General features: G+C 41.2%; 1 protein-coding gene across 1 annotated transcript in view; it reads right to left on the bottom strand.

The window, feature by feature from the left end:
* The window catches only part of DENND6A (DENN domain containing 6A), a 47,357-nt gene extending 34,134 nt beyond the window's left edge, over positions 1–13,223 (bottom strand). Inside the window, exon 1 of the mRNA XM_018038362.1 lies at positions 12,987–13,223. Within this exon, the coding sequence (XP_017893851.1) occupies positions 12,987–13,223 (237 nt within the window). The remainder of the gene's footprint in view (positions 1–12,986) is intronic.

Genomic DNA, 19,043 nt, shown 5'->3' with positions numbered 1-19,043 from the left:
AAAAAAAACACACAAAATGTAGCTGAACTGTTTTAATACTGGCTTGCTAATGTGGGGATCCATGGCTTCTCAGTTCTGGAAGAACCCATGTGTTCCTCTATTCCCCAGTTGTCCAGGAGTCTGAAAATCTTACATTTCCAGAAATAACACATAGTAATAGCACATAATGGGGCTTCCCTCATAGCTCAGCTGGTAAAGAATCTGCCTGCAATACAGGAGACCCAGGTTCGATTCCTGGGTCGGGAAGATCCCCTGGAGAAGGAAATGGCAACCCACTCCAGTATTCTTGCCTGAAGAATCCCATGGACAGAGGAGCCTGACAGGATATAGTCCATGGGGTTGCAAGAGTCGGACACAACTTAGTGAATACAGAGAGAGAGAGAGATAGCACATGATAAACTGTATTAAAGTGGTTTTACATATTTATTTCATTTATTTAGTTCTCACAATAATAGACAAGGCTAGCAAGATGGTATCACCATTTTACATATAAGAAAACTAAGGTAAAATAAAAAGATGAGAATTAACATTTTCTGAGCATCTTTTAGAGTTTCTAGTTTTCATAACAACTCTGTCAATTCTTCTCTTCTTTACAGAACAGGGGACAAGTACACATTACTTACATAACTCTCCTAAAATTTATTCATTTTGTAGGTGCCAGAGCCAGGGCTTGAACTTAGGTCTGTCTGATATCAAAGTACACAAGCCATCACTCCTCATCCCACCCACAGTGGCACTTATTAACATGCAATCGCAACCCTCTTCCCACAGAGCCAGGAGGTGACATACTCCTTCTCAATTCAGGGGAATGGGGTGGATCTACAGCGCTGATATGTCACGTTAAAACACCCAGCTGGTATGTTACATGAAAACACCCATTCTATTCCTGGAATAGAGAATGACACCAATTGAATATTTGCTCTGTTTTGCTTTGTATCCCATGTTGTGACCAAGCTGACTTAACCTCTGTCTCCACAACTCATGAAGGTGAGAAACTGGTCTGTTTTGTTCAACTCTCTTCACACCTAGAACTGTTTCTGGTACATAGTAGACACTAAAGAAATATTTCTCCAATCAATGGATATACTCTCACATCAGTTCTATTCGACAACTCAGTATTTAGTAAAATGTTGTCTGCTTTAAGTGTACATAGATCTCCCTTGCTTCACCTTGAGATCATTTTCTTTGTTACCTTTAAAGGAGAAATGGCAGGCAAACTTATAATCTATTTAGCCATATTTATGGAAATCTCATTACATGTAAATTACACTAGAGTTTGTTAGTCTAAAACATATTGACAAGTTTAGTGGTCTGTAACAGCTTAATCTTAGGCTCTAAAATCACTTCTATGTGAATGCCCTTCAAATTTTTATTTCCTCAAATTAAAACATCAATTGAAAAGCAAATATACAAAGTTAAATTTTTTGGTGTTACATGAAGACATCAACCATGGTTCCTTTGGATTTTGGTTTCTTAAGTTTCAAAATATTAGCATGATAATGTAAAAAACAATATTGGTATGTTTTACCCACATATAGCAGTACCTTAAATATATATATATATAACATGTATATATGTGTATGTACATATATATTTAAGGGGCTTATATATGCTATATATATTAATAAGTAACTTTTTAAAAAGATATGAAAACTGCATAATCTATCAAAGTCTGCCTTTTATGGAATTCCCTGGTGGCCCAGTGCTTACTTAGAACTTCACCCTTCCACTTCAGGGGACCTGGGTTCAACCCCTGATCAGGGAAATAGGATCCCAGAAGCCACACAGCAAGGGCAAAATATAAATAAATAAATAAAAAGTCCACCTTTTAAAAACTCTGATTGTACTAGACTATCAAATAGTATCTAGAATTTCATTTTAATGTATTGTTAGAACTACTCAGTCTCTTATTTTGGAACAAATATGATATTGTAAAGAAACAATGCATATTTATATGCATACTTATATGCTACTGAAATGGCCACATTGTACTTAAGATCAGAAAAATTCATACCTAACTTTAAAAACCTCAACCCCCTATTTAAAAAACAAAAGAAAGAAAAGCAACCACCACCAAGTATTTAGAAGTGCACGAATTGCCACTGTTACTAGAATTGTTTTCTACATACATACTTTGCTTTTTTAAAAAACGCTTAAATATAAGTTTGTGCTTAGTCGCTCAGTTGTGTCTGACTCTTTTGTGACCCCATGGACTGTAGCCCACCAGGCTCCTCTGTCCATGGGGATTCTCCAGGCAAGAATACTCGAGTGGGTTGCCATGCCCTCCTCCAGAAAATTATAAGTTTGAGCAATGACTATTAGTTTGGTCAGTTAGCTCCTAGTATCTACATGGGAATTAACCACCTGTAGATTGGCTCCAGTACCTGGAGATGCCTCTCACTTGAAGTTTTCTCACTCCATAGCTCAAGTAAAGGCATCTCTATTCCCCCAGCCATTGGCATTCCTAGGAGGCATCAAAGGGAGACAGAGAGAATCAACTAATGTTAGTCTGGTTTTGTTACCTATGTTAAGATCTCCCATGTTAAACAAAAAGGGGAGAGAGAGGTGGTCAGTTAATCACCCAAGAGAAAATTAAGTTTTATTTTATATAATTAGTAAGGCCTAAATATGATAACAGGCTGGATGAAGCTCAAGCTGGAATCAGGTTGCCAGGAGAAATATCAATAACCTCATATATGCAGATGACACCACCTTTATGGCAGAAAGCAAAGAGGAACTGAGGAGCCTCTTGATGAAGGTGAAAGAGGAGAGGGAAAAAGCTGGCCTAAAACTCAACATTCAGAAAACTAAGATCATGGCATCTAGTCCCATCACTCCATGGCAAATAGATGGGGAAACAATGGAAACAGTGACAGACTTTATTTTCTTGGGCTAAAAAATCACTGCGGACAGTGACTGCGGCCATGAAATTAAAAGATGGTTGCTTCTTGGAAGAAAAGTTATGGCAAATCTAGACAGTGTGTTAAAAAGCAGAGACATCACTTTGCTGACAAAGGTCCATCTCGTCAAAGCTATGATTTTTTCAGTAGTCATGTATGGATTTGAGAATTGGACCATGAAGAAGGCTGAGCAGCAAAGAACTGATGCTTTTGAACTGTGGTGTTGGACAAGACTCTTGAGAGCCCTTGGACCGCAAGGAGATCAAACCAGTCAATCCTAAAGGAAATCAACCCTGAGAATTCATTGGAAAGACTGATGCTGAAGTTGAAGTTCCAATACTTGGATCACCTGATGCAAAGAGCCAACTCATTGGAAAAGACTCTGATGCTGGGAAAGATTGAGGGCAGGAAGAGAAGGGGGTGACAGAGGATGAGATGGTTGGATGGCGTCACTGACTCAATGGACATGATTTGAGCAAACTCTGGCAGTCAGTGAGGGACAGAGAAGCCTGTCATGCTGCAGTCCATGGGGTCACAAAGAGTTGGACATGACTGAGCAACTGAACAGCAACAAAACATGATCACGTATTTCACATCATGATATGACATAGAAAAATATGTCTAAGAAAAATATTAATATATCTGCTGGAAAAGAGTATTACAAAATGTTTTAAATGGGTGTATTCAAAGGTACATCTCTCTGCTACTTGCCCTTACATACCTACCATTCCCACCTCAGTATGAAAATAATCATGGTCCCAGGAGGAGGAAAATTAGGAATACCAGCTAACTTACCACCAGTATCACTTGGATATGGAAAAAATTCATTCCTGCCATGCACCCAAGTTGTTTGCAAATGGGTGTCAACCTGACGTATGTGACTATGTGTTTGTCTCTACTGCATGATCCTGACTGGTATTCCAGACCTGAAAGAGACTGCCTTTCCCCAGAAACACTTGCCTTGATCTCCTACAGAAACATCAACTTGTATATAAACATCATCATGACCTTAAGGAGAGCATGAATTTGAAACACAATGAGAATTATGTCTTCAATGAACAAACAATAAAGTGTATTGCAAATGGAAATTGTTTATAAGCAAAAAAACAAGTCTACATTTTTCAACTGGTATTATCTTATGTAATTAACTGGCTGAAAAATATTTTAGGATACAGTAAATACAACATGATATCTCTGTTATGAGACTTTTAAATATGAAAAATGAAGCAATGACATCCAGTAGCAATAAGTACACCTAAAAACCAAATGTCGATTGCTAAGTATCATTCCTCAGTAAAAAGAATCAGGGCTCCTTGGAGAGGTAGCTGATAACAGAGCTGGGGAAGGAAAAATATAAGATGAGCCTGGAGCATCTCGTGGTGCCAGAAAGAAAAACTGTTTAAAAAGGGGGAGGCATGATTTTCTGGACACAGAAACCAATCTGAAATTTTAAAAAAAAAGGTACAAATGCTCAAAACTGGAAAAATTTGACCAAAACATAAACAACAATAATAACCCAAATAATAAAATAAGTAACCCAAATAATAAAATATTGATAGAGAAGATGGAGAGACAGAAGGATGGGTGGATGGACGCAAATCATAAATCAAGGGCCTAGACTACAGGACAAGGGCCTAGACTAAAGGATCCATAAAGAGTTCTTACATTTCAACAATAAAAAGTCAAATAACCCAATTTTTAAATGGACAAAGGATTTCATTTGACATTTCTCAAAAAAAAGATATACAAAAGGCCAATAAATGCATGAAAAGACACTCAATGTCATTACTCATTAGGGAAGTACAGATAACATTACAGTAAGACACCACCTCATACTTCTACAATGGCTGTAATCGAAAGGACAGACGAAGTGGTAGCAAGGATATGGAGAAATTAGAACCCTCATACATTATTGATGAAAACAGAAAAAATGAAGTCATATTGGGAAACCATTTAATAGTTTCTCATAAAATTAAACATGGAATTACCATATGGCTCAGCAATTTTATTTGTAGGTGTATAGATTCAAGAGAAGTGAAAACATACATTCACACAAAAACCTGTATATGAATGTTTATAGCAGCATTTTCATTATAGCCAAAAAGTGGAAACAATATAAATTGTTATTAAATGATGAATTAAAAAATGTGATATATCCAAATAATGGTATAAAACTCAACCATATAAAGGAACAAAGTACCAATACATTCTACAACAAGGATGAACCTTGAATACATACTAAGTGAAAGAAGCCAGACACAAAGGGCCACATGTTCTATGATTCCACTCATATGAAATATACAGAAAAAGAGAATCCACAGAGGCAAAGCAGATAGTGGTTGCCAAGGGCAGACGGGAAAGGGAAATGGGTCATGACTGAAAGTGGACCTAAGGGAAATTTGAGGACAGTAATAATATTGCTTCTTGATCTCTACTGTAGTGATACGGCACACTCACTTTATGAAAATTCACCAAAATATAGACTTAGGATTTGTACACTTTTTTATATGTATGTTACACTTCGATGAAAATGTTTACTGATTCTAAAAAGTGGAAAAAATGGGCAGAAATCATAGTATCCTCAAATCTAAAATTTCTGCTAGCTGAAGATCTAATGTAAATTATGCTACTAGAAAACCAGATCAGTTACAACATGGAATGGACAGTAAAGCACTTCTCTCAAAAAAAATGAGTAAAATTTATCGTGTGTAAAATAGGTAGTTAGTGGGAAGCTGTTATGGGAGGAGGGAAGGAACATATATAGATATATATAACATATATAATGCATATATTATAACATATATATATAATTATGACTGATTTGTGTTGTGGTATTGTTGTATGGCAGAAACCAACACAACAGTGTAAAGCAATTTTCTTCCAATTTTAAAAAAGATTTCTTAAAGAGTAAAGTTTAGATACAGGTTTCCATATTTCACATCAATCATCATAGCAAGTATAAAACATAAAGTACTGGTGAAAGAACTAACTTGACAGTAGAACGTCCCAGATTATCTCCAGATTATATAATTTAATAACTGAATCGGAGACTGAAAAATGAAAGTGAAAGTGACAATGTTAGTCACTTAGTCATGTCCGACTGTAGGCCACCAGTCTCCTTTGTCCATGGACTTCTCCAGACAGGAATACTGGAGTGGATTGCCATTTCCTTCTCCAGGGGATCTTCCTGACCCAGGTATCGAACCTGGGTCTCCAACACTGCAGGCAGACTCTTTACCATCTGAGCTACCAGGTTAGGAATTGGAGATTACTACCACCAAACAAGCCTTTGTAGAATCTGGGAGCCTAAGAAGCTCAAGAGGTCACTAAGGTTTTAAATCTCAAATAACAGAGCTACATCAAGTTACCATGAACTGCTACTATTTCACAACAAAATTTAAAGGCCAATATTGGTCGTGGTGGTTTAGTCGTGTTTGACTCTGGCAACTCTATGGACTATAGCTTACGTCCATGGGATTTCCTAGGCAAGAAGGCAATATCCTTCTCCAGGGTATCTTTCTGACCCAGAGATGGAATCCAGATCTGCATGCATATTCTTTATTGACTGAGCCACCAGGGAAGGCAAAGGCCATTATTAATACCCTGCAAATCCTATCCTAACTTTCACTGTGGCATGGCCTACCCTCCACGCTAGACTGTAATCTCAGTGAAGGAAGAGAGGATCAAGGCTTTATCTTCAAAACATACCAATGTTTGGATATGGCAGTTGTCCAATAAATATCTGAATAGATGGCTCATTGAGACAGTATAACATGCAATTACACACACCCATTTCAATTAAAACAGTGAATATGCTGAGGATCAAACACTGAGGCTGTAAGTCTCCGGAAGAGAGAAAGAAACAAAGAAAACCTTTCATATAACTGCCTTTATCCTTCTCAGAAAATTAACAGAAACTTTGCTAAGATACAGAAAACTGTGATGACTACTTTAGGTTCTACTTTGTTAGGGGATAAGGAGGAATACATAAGCAGTGACTCAAAAAAAAAAAACCAGAAGGAAAAGAAAGGAGAGTCAGTTCTGCTAAATGCTCTTTTAAAATCGGCCTAAGTTTACCCAAGAGCAGAGCTTTATCTTCAATTGTTAGGGGAAAAAAAAAGGTTGGGGGAGGATCAATAATCAAATGATTAAACTATCCTGCTTTTTATAGTTTAACTGACCTGAAATTCTCTTCATCAAAGAGCTGAAATACAAACTATATGTACATAGAAATAGGTTACGTCATAGATAATCAGCAAAGTGAAATCTACAAAACTTGATTCCCAGAAACTGCTTTAAACACTTGTGACTTACACAAGGTTAGCTTGGATGATTCACATCCAAAGCTGTGTATTTTTTAAATAAATTTAAGGCAAAACAATAGGAGTGACAGAATAGCCAAGATAGTCGCACACTGGTTATTGAATGTATGAGGACGCTAATTATAAAAAGCAGCTAACATATTGGGCATGCATTAAATGACAGACATTAATTTTTACATGCTTTTATCTCACTTAGTACCTCCAATAACATCTGCAGGATATTATTTTCCCATTTTATAGTTGAGGAAAATGAGACTCAGAGAACTGAAGAAACTAGCGAAAAATCTGTTAGCATATGTTCAACACCCCAAGCTTGTGTTCTTTGCACTAGACTGAAATTCTGTCCAACGAGTTGATAAGTCATGGCCTTCAAGAGGGGGAAAGCCACCAATGATTTCTCAACTCTTCTAAAATCGCAGGCTGGAGAGGTTCAAGAGCTGACCTCAAATTACAGAAACGTTACCTCCTATGATGTTCTACATGTTCTGTGAGTTCACATGATTTGCATGTGAGTGTGTATGTGTGCTCAGCTGCTCAGTCATGTCCAACTCTTTGTGACCCCATGGACTACAGCCCACCAGGCTCCTGTGTCCATGGGATTTTCCAGACAAGAACCCTGGAGTGGGTTGCCGTTTCCTTTTCAAGAGGATCTTCCTAACCCAGGGATATAAAGGCTTTCAAAAATGAAGACCACCTCTAAGGAAGAGTGTACAGGTGGCAAACAACTCTTCACAATGTGAAGAAAAAAAAAAATTACTAAATATCTAAATTAGGGAAAATGGTTAAGTAAGTGGTAGTCCATAAAATTATATTTATGAAGAATCTTTAATGCTATGGCAAATTGTTAATGAGAATTCTTATCAATAAAGGCAGACTCTCAAAGCAGACCTGTTTGGGAGATTGCGGCCCAGACCATGCTTTCAAGGGTCCCTTCCCTTTGCTGGGGTGAACGTAAGTGGCCACTACTGAAACCCTGTCTCCTTACCACAGCTGATTAAACAAAAGGGAGCATCTGACCCATGCTGAACCAATCAGATACTCTAGTATTTGAATTGAGCTTCTGCCTGGTACCAAAATACAAAAGTAGAAGCTTGGCTAAAATCAGTACGATGGTAACCCAAAGTCAGGTGAAATGGGGGAGCAGAAATTGAGACCCTTGCAGAGGAAACCAGCCTCAGCACAAAGAATGGAAGAGACAGGCAAAGAGAAGCAGGGACAAAAGACCACACAGCTCCACAGAGACAAAGGCAAAAGCCTGAGGCTTTCCAAATCCCAGGAGGTTCAACCCTGCTTCCTGCAACTGGGTTCCCAAAGACCCCTTACAATCAATTTCTCTTTACTTAAATTTGAGAGGATTGCTGCTCTTAATATTCAAATTTGTCCTTGACAGATACAAAATTATGTAAGGAAAAAAAAAAAAGCACTAACAAAAATGCCAAATATCAATCTCTTAGTATAATTATGAGTGATGCTTTCTATATTTATAATTTCCTTTCTTGCCAGATTTTCAACAATGAGCATATTATTACTCAATCAGGAAGAAAAAAACAAACAAACCATGGAATAAATGAGGCAATTCTAAACTCAGATAATGAAGGCTTTACTATATAATCAGGTAATTTCACAGAGCTGGAAGTGACATAGAGTATATAAAATTCAGAAGATTTCAAACCTTGTTTCACAGGACCCATGGAGTCACAGTGGTGCTGCTAGGGCCATCTCAGGGGAAGAGAAAGAAGCTGAGCATACCTCCTGTAGTCAGCACCTTTTGTAGTCTCTTCCCAGCTCAAAAGAGCCCCTTCACTGTTCTGTTATAGGTCAGGGTTGCCAGGGGACATTTTATGCAACACAGACCACTACTCCAACCACTTAGGTCTTCAGCTGATTGTAGCACAGTGAGAATCTGCCCCAAACCAGGCCTGAGTATCTTTCTCTGGTGTTTGGAATGGCAATGACATTTACTCTCTTCATTAAAGTTGAAATGACATTTACTCTCTTCATTAAAGCTGAAAAGGGCAAGTTAGCCATAAAAATCACAGAACCAGAGAAGTCCGTTTGCAGTGGAGCATAAAGCAGGAACAAAATCCATAAAACACGAGCATAAAGAGGCTTTCCTGGTTTTGGATTCTAGCCATTTTCTCTAAGTCCCTTTAGGTTTGTACCTTGAACATCTTGAGGAACCTCTGTGGCCTGAGCAAGTGCACCTTTTTTCCTTAAGCTAGAGCTTAGTTTCTGTTGTTCAAAACCGAATATATACACACAGGCCCCATTTCAACCAGATTAGCCACTAAGGTACATCTGACTTTTTTCTTTTACACAGAGAAAGCTCCCCAATTTAAAACAAAACAAAACTGATTCTAGTATTTCATTTTTCTGGTGAGAAAACTAAGGTTTAAAGGCCTCATCTCCACAAAGCTAAACTTAGGGGGTTCTCTTCATTGAAAAAGAGATTTTCAGTGCTTCCCAAACACAGACTTACATAGATCTTACTGAATCCAAGGCACTGTTCCAAATGCTTCATCAACACTGTTATTTAACCCTCACAACAATGCCATGATGAAGGCACTGTTAACCTGTCACAGAGGAGCGTAAGGCTCAGGAAAGCTAAGCAACATGGCCTGAGTCACACAGATTCAATCCTACGCAGTCCAACTTTAGAATCTAAGTTCTTGATCAATACTCTACTTAAGCAGGGATTTAAGCTTAAGTAAGTGGCATTGTTTAGGCATTTGTTTAAAATTTGCAAATGGTACTTTCTGTCATGGCTGAACAGTCTTGTTAAGTCACTCTCAAACTTAAAGACTCAGCAACTGCATTTCTGATAACAGGACTGAGGTGGAGGATATACTGTCCAAACTTAGTTTTTAAGTTATTTTTCAATTAACTTTGCTTCTGAATCCCTATAGTTGTGCATTATAGGAAGTAGGGCTGAGGCTATTAATCCATTTACCCAACACAATTCTATACTTACCTTTTTTGCCCCATTACAGCCACCCTTCCTGTCCATTTCTGGCCTTGATATGGTGGTAATGGGGCTTCCCAGGTGGCGCTAGTGGTAAAGAACCCACCTGCTAACGCAAGAGGCATTAAGAGACACAGGTTGGATCCCTGGGTCGGGAAGATCCCCTGGAGGAGGACACAGACATTCACTATTCTTGCCTGGAGAATCCCAGACAGATGAGCCTGGCAAGCTACAGTCCATAGGGCTGCAAAGAGTCAGACACCGACTGAAGCAATTTAGCACACATGCATGGCCATAATGCAAAAGTGAAACATATACTTCAACTATCTTGTTATATTGTTAATTTATACTTTTTTCATTTTAAAAGTGGCAATATTCTACACTTCTCAGGAAAAGAAAACAAAATTAAATTATGTTACCTCTTAATGTATTTTTCTTGGAATCCTTTATTAGGGAACCTTCCCCACCCTCACCCTACACTTTCTAAAATCAGTGATTCTTAACCTGAGGACAAAGGATCAGGAGGTCCATAAATGCTCACTAGACAATTAGTAGAAGCATATACAAAATTTTGTATTACTATTTTCCTAATGGCAAGAGCTCATGAAGTTTCTATCTTATTTGCATCTTGGACTTTCAAAGAAAAAAAAACCCACAGACCTAAAGAAATAGGAAATGAAATTCAAAATAGTCTAAATAGTCTCAGGGATTCACACTTTTTGAGTACTTCAATACTTGCTGCTGCTGCTGCTGCTAAGTCGCTTCAGTCATGGCCGATTCTGTGCAACCCCATAGACGGCAGCCCACCAGGCTCCTCTGTCCCTGGGACTCTCCAGGCAAGAATACTGGAGTGGGTTGCTATTTCCTTCTCCAATGCATGAAAGTGAAAGTGAAGTCGCTAAATCGTGTCTGACTCTTAGCGATCCCATGGACTGGCAGCCTACCAGGCTCCTCTGTCCATGGGATTTTTCCGCAAAAGTACTGGCTGCTAAGTTGCTTCAGTCATGTCCGACTCTGTGTGACCCCCATAGACAGCAGCCCACCAGGCTCCCAGTCCCTGGGATTCTCCAGGCAAGAACACTGGAGCAGGTTGCCATTTCCTTCTCCAATGCATGAAAGTGAAAAGTGAAAGTGAAGTCGCTCAGTTGTGTCCGACCCTCAGCGACCCCATGTACTGGCAGCCTTCCAGGCTCCTCCATCCATGGGATTTTCCAGGCAAGAGTACTGGAGTGGGGTGCCATTGGAATGGGTTGCTTTGCCTTCTTCCAAAACTTGCTAAGTATTGTTTATTTGGTCAGAAAAAACACATAAGTGTTATAAAGAATGCCCAAATGGTGAGTCTAAATGAATCTCTTTTAACTATTTAAAAATGTAATCTACTACAGCATGTTTTCTGATTAAATTGTATTCTACTATACATATAGCTTCAGGTTAATATGTCAATGTAAATGATAGATGATTTACAAATCTCTTCTTTATAGTCTAGGAACTGTTGTTTTCATCTTAAAGTGCTGTTTATGTACTATCAGTTTTTTATTGAACAGTGTAATGCACCAAGCACTACATTTAGCTCCATCCTCTAGTGTGATTAATTCTTGATTCTCTTCTAAATTGTAGTGTTAATCTACAAATATGTTATAGTATATTCTTCATATACGTATGCCCAGAAACCAGGATAATACCTAGATCTTACAATGGCTGAGCGGGTAAAGAATCTGCCTCCTGCGCAGAAGACACAGGAGATGTGGGTTCGATCCCTGAGTCAGGAGATTCCCCTGCAGAAGGAAATGGCAACCACTCCAGAATTCTTCCGTAAAAAATCCTATGGCCAGAGGAGCCTGGCGAGCTACAGTCTAAAGGTTGGCAGAGTCAGACACAGCTGAGCAACTAAGCACAAGCACGCAGCGTGTATCGAGCTGCATAAAATAACAGACAAGACAGGCTGACTACACACTCCACATTAAGAAATACATCCCTGGACAATTTTCATAGACAACACATGCCACTGAAGTCAGAATGAGATGATTCATTAAAATCTGTCATTGCCACCAAAACAAAGATATCTTCTAAGCATCGGTCGTTCTTTTCTTGGATGCACAAAGACTAGCAATCCCTTATGTTACAAAAGGGGCCCTAAATAATGTCGAGTAGTTAAGATTACAATGCCTTTTAACAAGGCGCTATAAAGATTGAAAACTCGACAAATTCACAAGCGAACGATTTTCCTTCTGTTCGTCTTGGTGGTAGCTTTCAGGCCGGTTCAGAAGCAACATCAAGAAGTAACAGAAATGAGGAACAAAGGCAGGAAAGGGCGAAAACCTCTGCTGAGATAAGCATTATGGCTCAGGCTGAGTGGAATGCTCTAAGAGTCGCTGCAAATGACCAAAACAATCTGAGTCTAAAAAAAAAAAAGTTGGTTGTGTGAGGTTTGGCTACTATACTATAGTTCACCGTATGTCAGGGACATTGTTCGCTTCTTGAAAAAGTCCCAAACATCCTGCCTGCGGTCTTCTCCGGGTGCCGCTAACCATTCTACTTATTCCTGTGACACCGGGTTAAAAGAAAATGAAAATACGACCTTCAGCAAGTATTTAGGAGGGGCCTAAAGAGAACTTTTCACCCTTAGCCACAGCCCATGATCCTCCCACGGGAACTGCCTCTGGACCGCAGCCCGGCTGACAGCGGAGGGGCTGCCGGCCACGCCCGGATGCGCAGCGGCCGGGGTCCAGGCCGGCCGGCCGGCGGGTCACACGCTGTGCCGGGGCCGCCCCGGCGCGGGGACAAGGTGCGGCCGGGCCTCACCTCCACGGCTTGGCCCAGCTCCAGGTCGAAGCCCACCACACACACGCAGTGCAGCCAGGCTGAGAAGCCGTCCCAGCGCAGCAGGCCCCGGCTGCGGCCCTCGTCCTCTTCATCGTCCTCTGGCGTGGCTCCCGCCACTACCACTGCCGCCGCCTCGCGCTCCTTGTCCGCCGCCACCGCCTCGTCCAACGGCCCTCGGGAGCCGGGCCCCGAGCCTGCCAGGCCCCGCAGAGCCATCCGCCGCCCCCTGGCCGTTCGCGCCGCCTCCACGGAGGACCGCGCCGCAGAGCGCGCTGGGCTCCGCGCAGGCGCAGCCGCAGCTGTCGCAGCCGCGGGGGCCGGGCCGGGCCGGGGAGGGGCCGCAGCGCACGTGACCCTGGGAGTGCGGCTCTGCGCGCGTAGTCTGGTCCCGCCCCCCGAGCTTGGCGACGTCGCGCAAGCACTTGACTGAAACTGTCAAGCCCGCTCTAGCCTCCTTGCTTTAGAGTTCCTCAAGCCTGAAGCAATGTATCCTGAAACCCTTCTTCGCAGTCCAACGACTAGGAAAACAATTATTCTTGGAATGACACCGTTCGTATATTATCAGTTCAGTTCAGTTCAGTCCGACTCTGGGACCCCCATGAATCGCAGTACGCCAGGCCTCCATGTCTATCACCAACTCCCGGAGTTCACTCAGACTCACGTCCATCGAGTCAGTGATGCCATCCAGCCATCTCATCCTCTGTCGTCCCCTTCTTCTCCTGCCCCCAATCCCTCCCAGCATCAGAGTCTTTTCCAATGAGTCAACTCTTGGCATGAGGTGGCCAAAGTACTGGAGTTTCAGCTTTAGCGTCATTCCTTCCAAAGAAATCCCAGGGCTGATCTCCGTCAGAATGGACTGTTTGGATCTCCTTGCAGTGCAAGGGACCCTCAAGAGTCTTCTCCAACACCGCAGTTCAAAAGCATCAGTTCTTCGGCGCTCAGCCTTCTTCACAGTCCAACTCTCACATCCATACATGACCACTGGAAAAACCATAGTCTTGACTAGACGGACCTTAGTCGGCAAAGTAATGTCTCTGCTTTTGAATATGCTGTCTAGGTTGGTCATAACTTTTCTTCCAAGGAGTAAGCGTCTCTTAATTTCATGGCTGCAGTCACCATCTGCAGTGATTTTGGAGCCCCCCAAAATAAAGTCTGACACTGTTTCTACTGTTTCCTCATCTATTTCCCATGAAGTGATGGGACCAGATGCCATGATCTTCGTTTTCTGAATGTTGAGCTTTAAGCCAACTTTTTCACTCTCCTCTTTCACTTTCATCAAGAGGCTTTTTAGTTCCTCTTCACTTTCTGCCATAAGGGTGGTGTCATCTGTATATCTGAGGTTATTGATATTTCTCCCGGCAATCTTAATTCCAGCTTGTGTTTCTTCCAGTCCAGTGTTTCTCATGATGTACTCTGCATAGAAGTTAAATAAGCAGGGTGACAATATACAGCCTTGACGTACTCCTTTTCCTATTTGGGACCAGTCTGTTGTTCCATGTCCAGTTCTAACTGTTGCTTCCTGACCTGCATACAGATTTCTCAAGAGGCAGGTCATATATTATAAGGTATTACAAAATTGTTAGAACATAGTGGCTAACATTTATTGAACACTTACTCTGTGACAGATGAAGTGCCAAGGAAGTAGTTACAATTATTACTTCGTTGAATCTAGTGGGTAGACATATACTAGATATTTATACATCTTTTTAGATAAACTGAGGTTCTGAGAGGTTACCTGACTAGTCAAGCAAGTATTAAAACTCTGATGCAGGCTTGCAGTGCATGCAGGCAATTTGCTGTGCGTTCATTCAGCAGTGTCCTCTCCACAAAGTCCCCTCCCATCTTTCTTGGCCTGGTTTCCTGTGACTCACTCAACACTCACACATCTCCACACCTTTCTGGAGCACCTCTACAACAACCTATGGATTACTGTCTCTCAGCAAGAGTCTAGTCTCCTGAAGCTTAGTATTCTTGGAGATCAGCTTTGGACTGGGTAAGCAGGAGGCACTTGGTCTATTGACTGATTGTGGATCCACCCTGGTACCACTGACTAGGATTCATTCAGCACCTACTATGCTGAGCATAAACTGAAGAATGGAAGTAAATAAGAAACACACAGTAATGCTCCAATAGGAAAGTGAGTAAAAGACAATGGATAATAACTCACAATAAACGTGTTTTTCAAAAACAGCACAGTATTCATGCTTTTACACACTTTACCTTTAAAAAAAAATTTATGTGGCTATATTGATCTTAGTTGTGGTACTTGGGCTCTTGCTGTGGTGCAGGGCCTCCAGAACACTTGGACTCAGTTGCCCTGGGCATGTAGCATGTGAGATCTTAATTCCAGTGTCCCCTGCTTTACAAGATAGATTCTTCTTATTTATTTGTGACCATTTCCGCATTTCCTTTGTGTTTAAATTTTAAAACAATAGTTTTTCTTTTGGCTGCATTGAGTCTTCTTTGAGGTGCGTGGAGGTTCTCATTACGGTGGCTTCTCTTGTGGAGCATGGACGGTAGGCGCTGGCTTCAGTAGTTGCGGTGTGGGCTCTAGACCTTGGGCTCAGTAGTTGTGGCACAGGATCTTAGTTGTCCAGAGGCATGCGGGATCTTCCTGGACCAGGAATTGAGCTCGTGTCCCCTGCATTGGCAGGTGGACTCCCAACCAGTGGACCACCAGGGAAGTCTCTACACAGATTATTTTATCTGATTCTCCTAACAGCCAAAAAGATGCGTGTGTGCTAAGTGGCTTCTGTCATGTCCAACTCTTTGCGAACCTATGGACTGCAGACCGCCAGGCTTCTGTGTCTGTGGGATTCTCCAGGCAAGGATACCGGAGTGGGTTTCCATTTCCATTTCTTCCTCCAGGGGTCTTCCCGACCCAGAGATCAAACCCACATCTCCTGCATGGGCAGACAGGTTGTTTACCATTAGCAGCACCTGGGAAGCCAAAAAGATAGGTCCTATTATTATTCCATTTTACAGGTAAGGACTGATGCTCCTCAAGATGTCAGTAATGTCACAGCCAGTAGATGGCAGAACAAAGACTTAAAACCCATTTCTCCCATTGAACCTCAGTTCCTAAGCATTTTGCTGTACTACCCAGTCAAATTTACCCTGTTTGATAAGAACTATTTTGTCCATACCCATAGGATTTTTAGTTGAAATAAGTGTTAGTATCTGTCTTTTCAAGGAAAATTTCTAATATCCTCAGACATCAATAGCGATGTTTCCTGGAGCCTTTCTTTAGGATAGAAAATGATCGTTTCCCAGCATCAGGGTATTTTCCAAGGAGTCAATTCTTTGCATCAGGTAGCCAAAGTATTGGAGTTTCAGATTTAGCATCAGTCCTTCCAATGAATATTCAGGACTGATTTCCTTTAGGATAGATTGGTTTGATCTCCTTGCAGTCCAAGGGACTCTCAAGAGTCTTCTCCAATACCACACTTTAAAAGCGTCAATTATTTGGCGCTTAGCTTGCTTTACAGTCCAACTCTCATACCCATACACGACTACTGGAAAAACCATAGCCTTGACTAGACGGACCTTTGTTGGCAAAGTAATATCTCTTCTTTTTAATATGCTGTCTAGGTTGGTCATAACTTTCCTCCAAGGAGTAAGCGTCTTTTAATTTCATGGTTGCAGTCACCATCTGCAGTGATTTTGGAGCCCCCAAAAATAAAGTCTGTCACTGTTTCCATTGTTTCCCCATCTGTTTGCCATGAAGTGATGGGACCGGGTGCCATGATCTTAGTTTTTTGACATTGAGTTTTAAGCCAATTTTTTCACTCTCTTCTTTCATCAAGAGGGTCTTTAGTTCTTCTCCACTTTCTGCCATAAGTGTGGTGTCATCTGCATATCTGAGGTTACTGATATTTCTCCCAGCAACCTTGATTCCAGCTTGTGCTTCTTCCAGTCCAGCGTTTCTCATGATATACTCTCCATATAAGTTAAACCAGCAGGGTGACAATATACAGTCTTGACGTACTCCTTTCCTGATTTGGAACCAGTCTGTTGTTCCATGTCCAGTTCTAACTGTTGCTTCTTGGTCTGCATACAGATTTCTCAGGAGGCAAGTCAGGTGGTCTGGTATTCCCATCTCTTTAAGAATTTTCCACAGTTTGTTGTTTAGAGTCAATTTAACATAGTTTCTATGTTTAATATTTGTATGGGATCTAAGGGGAGACGGTTACGAGCGGTTCCTTCCTTATTGAGGTTCTCTCATTAGAACCTTTGAATCTTAGATCAGGCTCTTAGATCAGATTGTCTCTCCAAATCCTTCATCCTATTCATGAATTTTCTGTTTTTTTGGTCAGCCAGTTGCCGTTCTAATACCCCTTATTAAGGTAAAATTCTCCAAGCCAGGCTTCAGCAATACGTGAACTGTGAACTTCCAGATGTTCAAGCCGGTTTTAGAAAAGGTAGAGGAATCAGAGATCAAATTCCAACATCCGCTGGATCATCAAAAAAGCAAGAGAGTTCCAGAAAAGCATCTATTTCTGCTTTATTGACTATGCCAAAGCCTTTGACTGTGTGGATTACAATAAACTGTGGAAAATTCTGAAAGAGATGGGAATACCAGACCACCTGACCTGCCTCTTGAAAATCTGTATGTGGGTCAGGAAGCAACAGTTAGAACTGGACATGAAACAAGGAACTGGTTCCAAATAGGAAAAGGAGTCTGTCAAGGCTGTATATTGTCACTCTGCTTATTTAACTTCTATGCAGAGTACATCATGAGAAACAGTGGGCTGGAAGAAGCACAAGCTGGAATCAAGATTGCCAGGAGAAATATCAATAACCTCAGATATGCAGATGACACCACCTTTATGGCAGAAAGCGAAGAAGAACTAAACAGCCTCTTAATGAAAGTGGAAGAGGAGAGTGAAAAAGTTGGCTTAAAGCTCAGCATTCAGAAAACTAAGATCATGGCATCCAGTCCCATCACTTCATGGCAAATAAATGGGGACACAATGGCTGACTTTATTTTTTTGGACTCCAAAATCAGTGCAGATGGTGACTGTAGCCATGAAATTAAAAGACGCTTGCTCCTTGGAAGGCAAGTTATGAACAACCAAGATAGCATATTCAAAAGCAGAGACATTACTTTGCCAACAAAGTCTGTCTAGTCAAGGCTGTGGTTTTTCCAGTGGTCATGTATGGATGTGAGAGTTGGACTATAAAGAAAACTGAGCACCGAAGAATCGGTGCTTTAGAACTGTGGTGTTGGAGAAGACTCTTGAGAGTCCTTTAGACTGCAAGGAGATCCAACCAGACCATCCTAAAGAAGATCAGTCCTGAGTGTTCATTGGAAGGACTGATGTTGAAGCTGAAACTCCAATACGTTGGCCATGTGATGGGAAGAAGTGACTCATTTGAAAAGACCCTGATGCTGGAAAAGATTGAGGCAAGGGGAGAAGGGGATGACAGAGGATGAGATGGTTAGATGGCATCACTGACTCAATGGAGATGAGTTTGAGTAGACTTTGAGAGTTGGTGATGGACACGAAGGCCTGGCGTGCTGTGGTTTATGGGGTCGCAAAGAGTCAGACACGACTGAGAGATTGAACTGAATTGAAATGAAGGTAAAGACACTACCTTGCAAAGCTACTATTTTCTGGGTGTTCATGAGGGCTAGAAAGTGCTTCCTTTTATAGAGACAAGATCAACTGCTTTGTAATGTACACTCATTGGTCTAAGTTGTGCTTGCTGAGATTATACAGAAGAGACCAACTCTTCTACATGATAGCCCTGTAGATGCTTGAAGGTGGTTATCCCACATCCTTAGGCCTGTAGTTTCCTGGGTAAACTACCCCAGTTCTTCTAACTATTCCTCAAAGGGTATAGTTTCTAGGCCATTCATCATCCTATTGCCCAACTTGGACATACTCCAGCTTGTCAACATCACTCTTAAAATGCAGTGCCCAGGATGAAACACTATCCTCCAGGTGTGATCCGACCACTGCAGGGTGTACTCTGGGACTATTACCTTACTTGTCCCAGCCACCAGCCTTCTATTAATGCTGGTTCAGATCA

Source organism: Capra hircus, chromosome 22, assembly GCF_001704415.2.
Source record: "Capra hircus breed San Clemente chromosome 22, ASM170441v1, whole genome shotgun sequence".
Classification (NCBI taxonomy): Eukaryota; Metazoa; Chordata; class Mammalia; order Artiodactyla; family Bovidae; genus Capra; species Capra hircus.
This window is presented reverse-complemented; position numbering and strand designations above follow the sequence as displayed.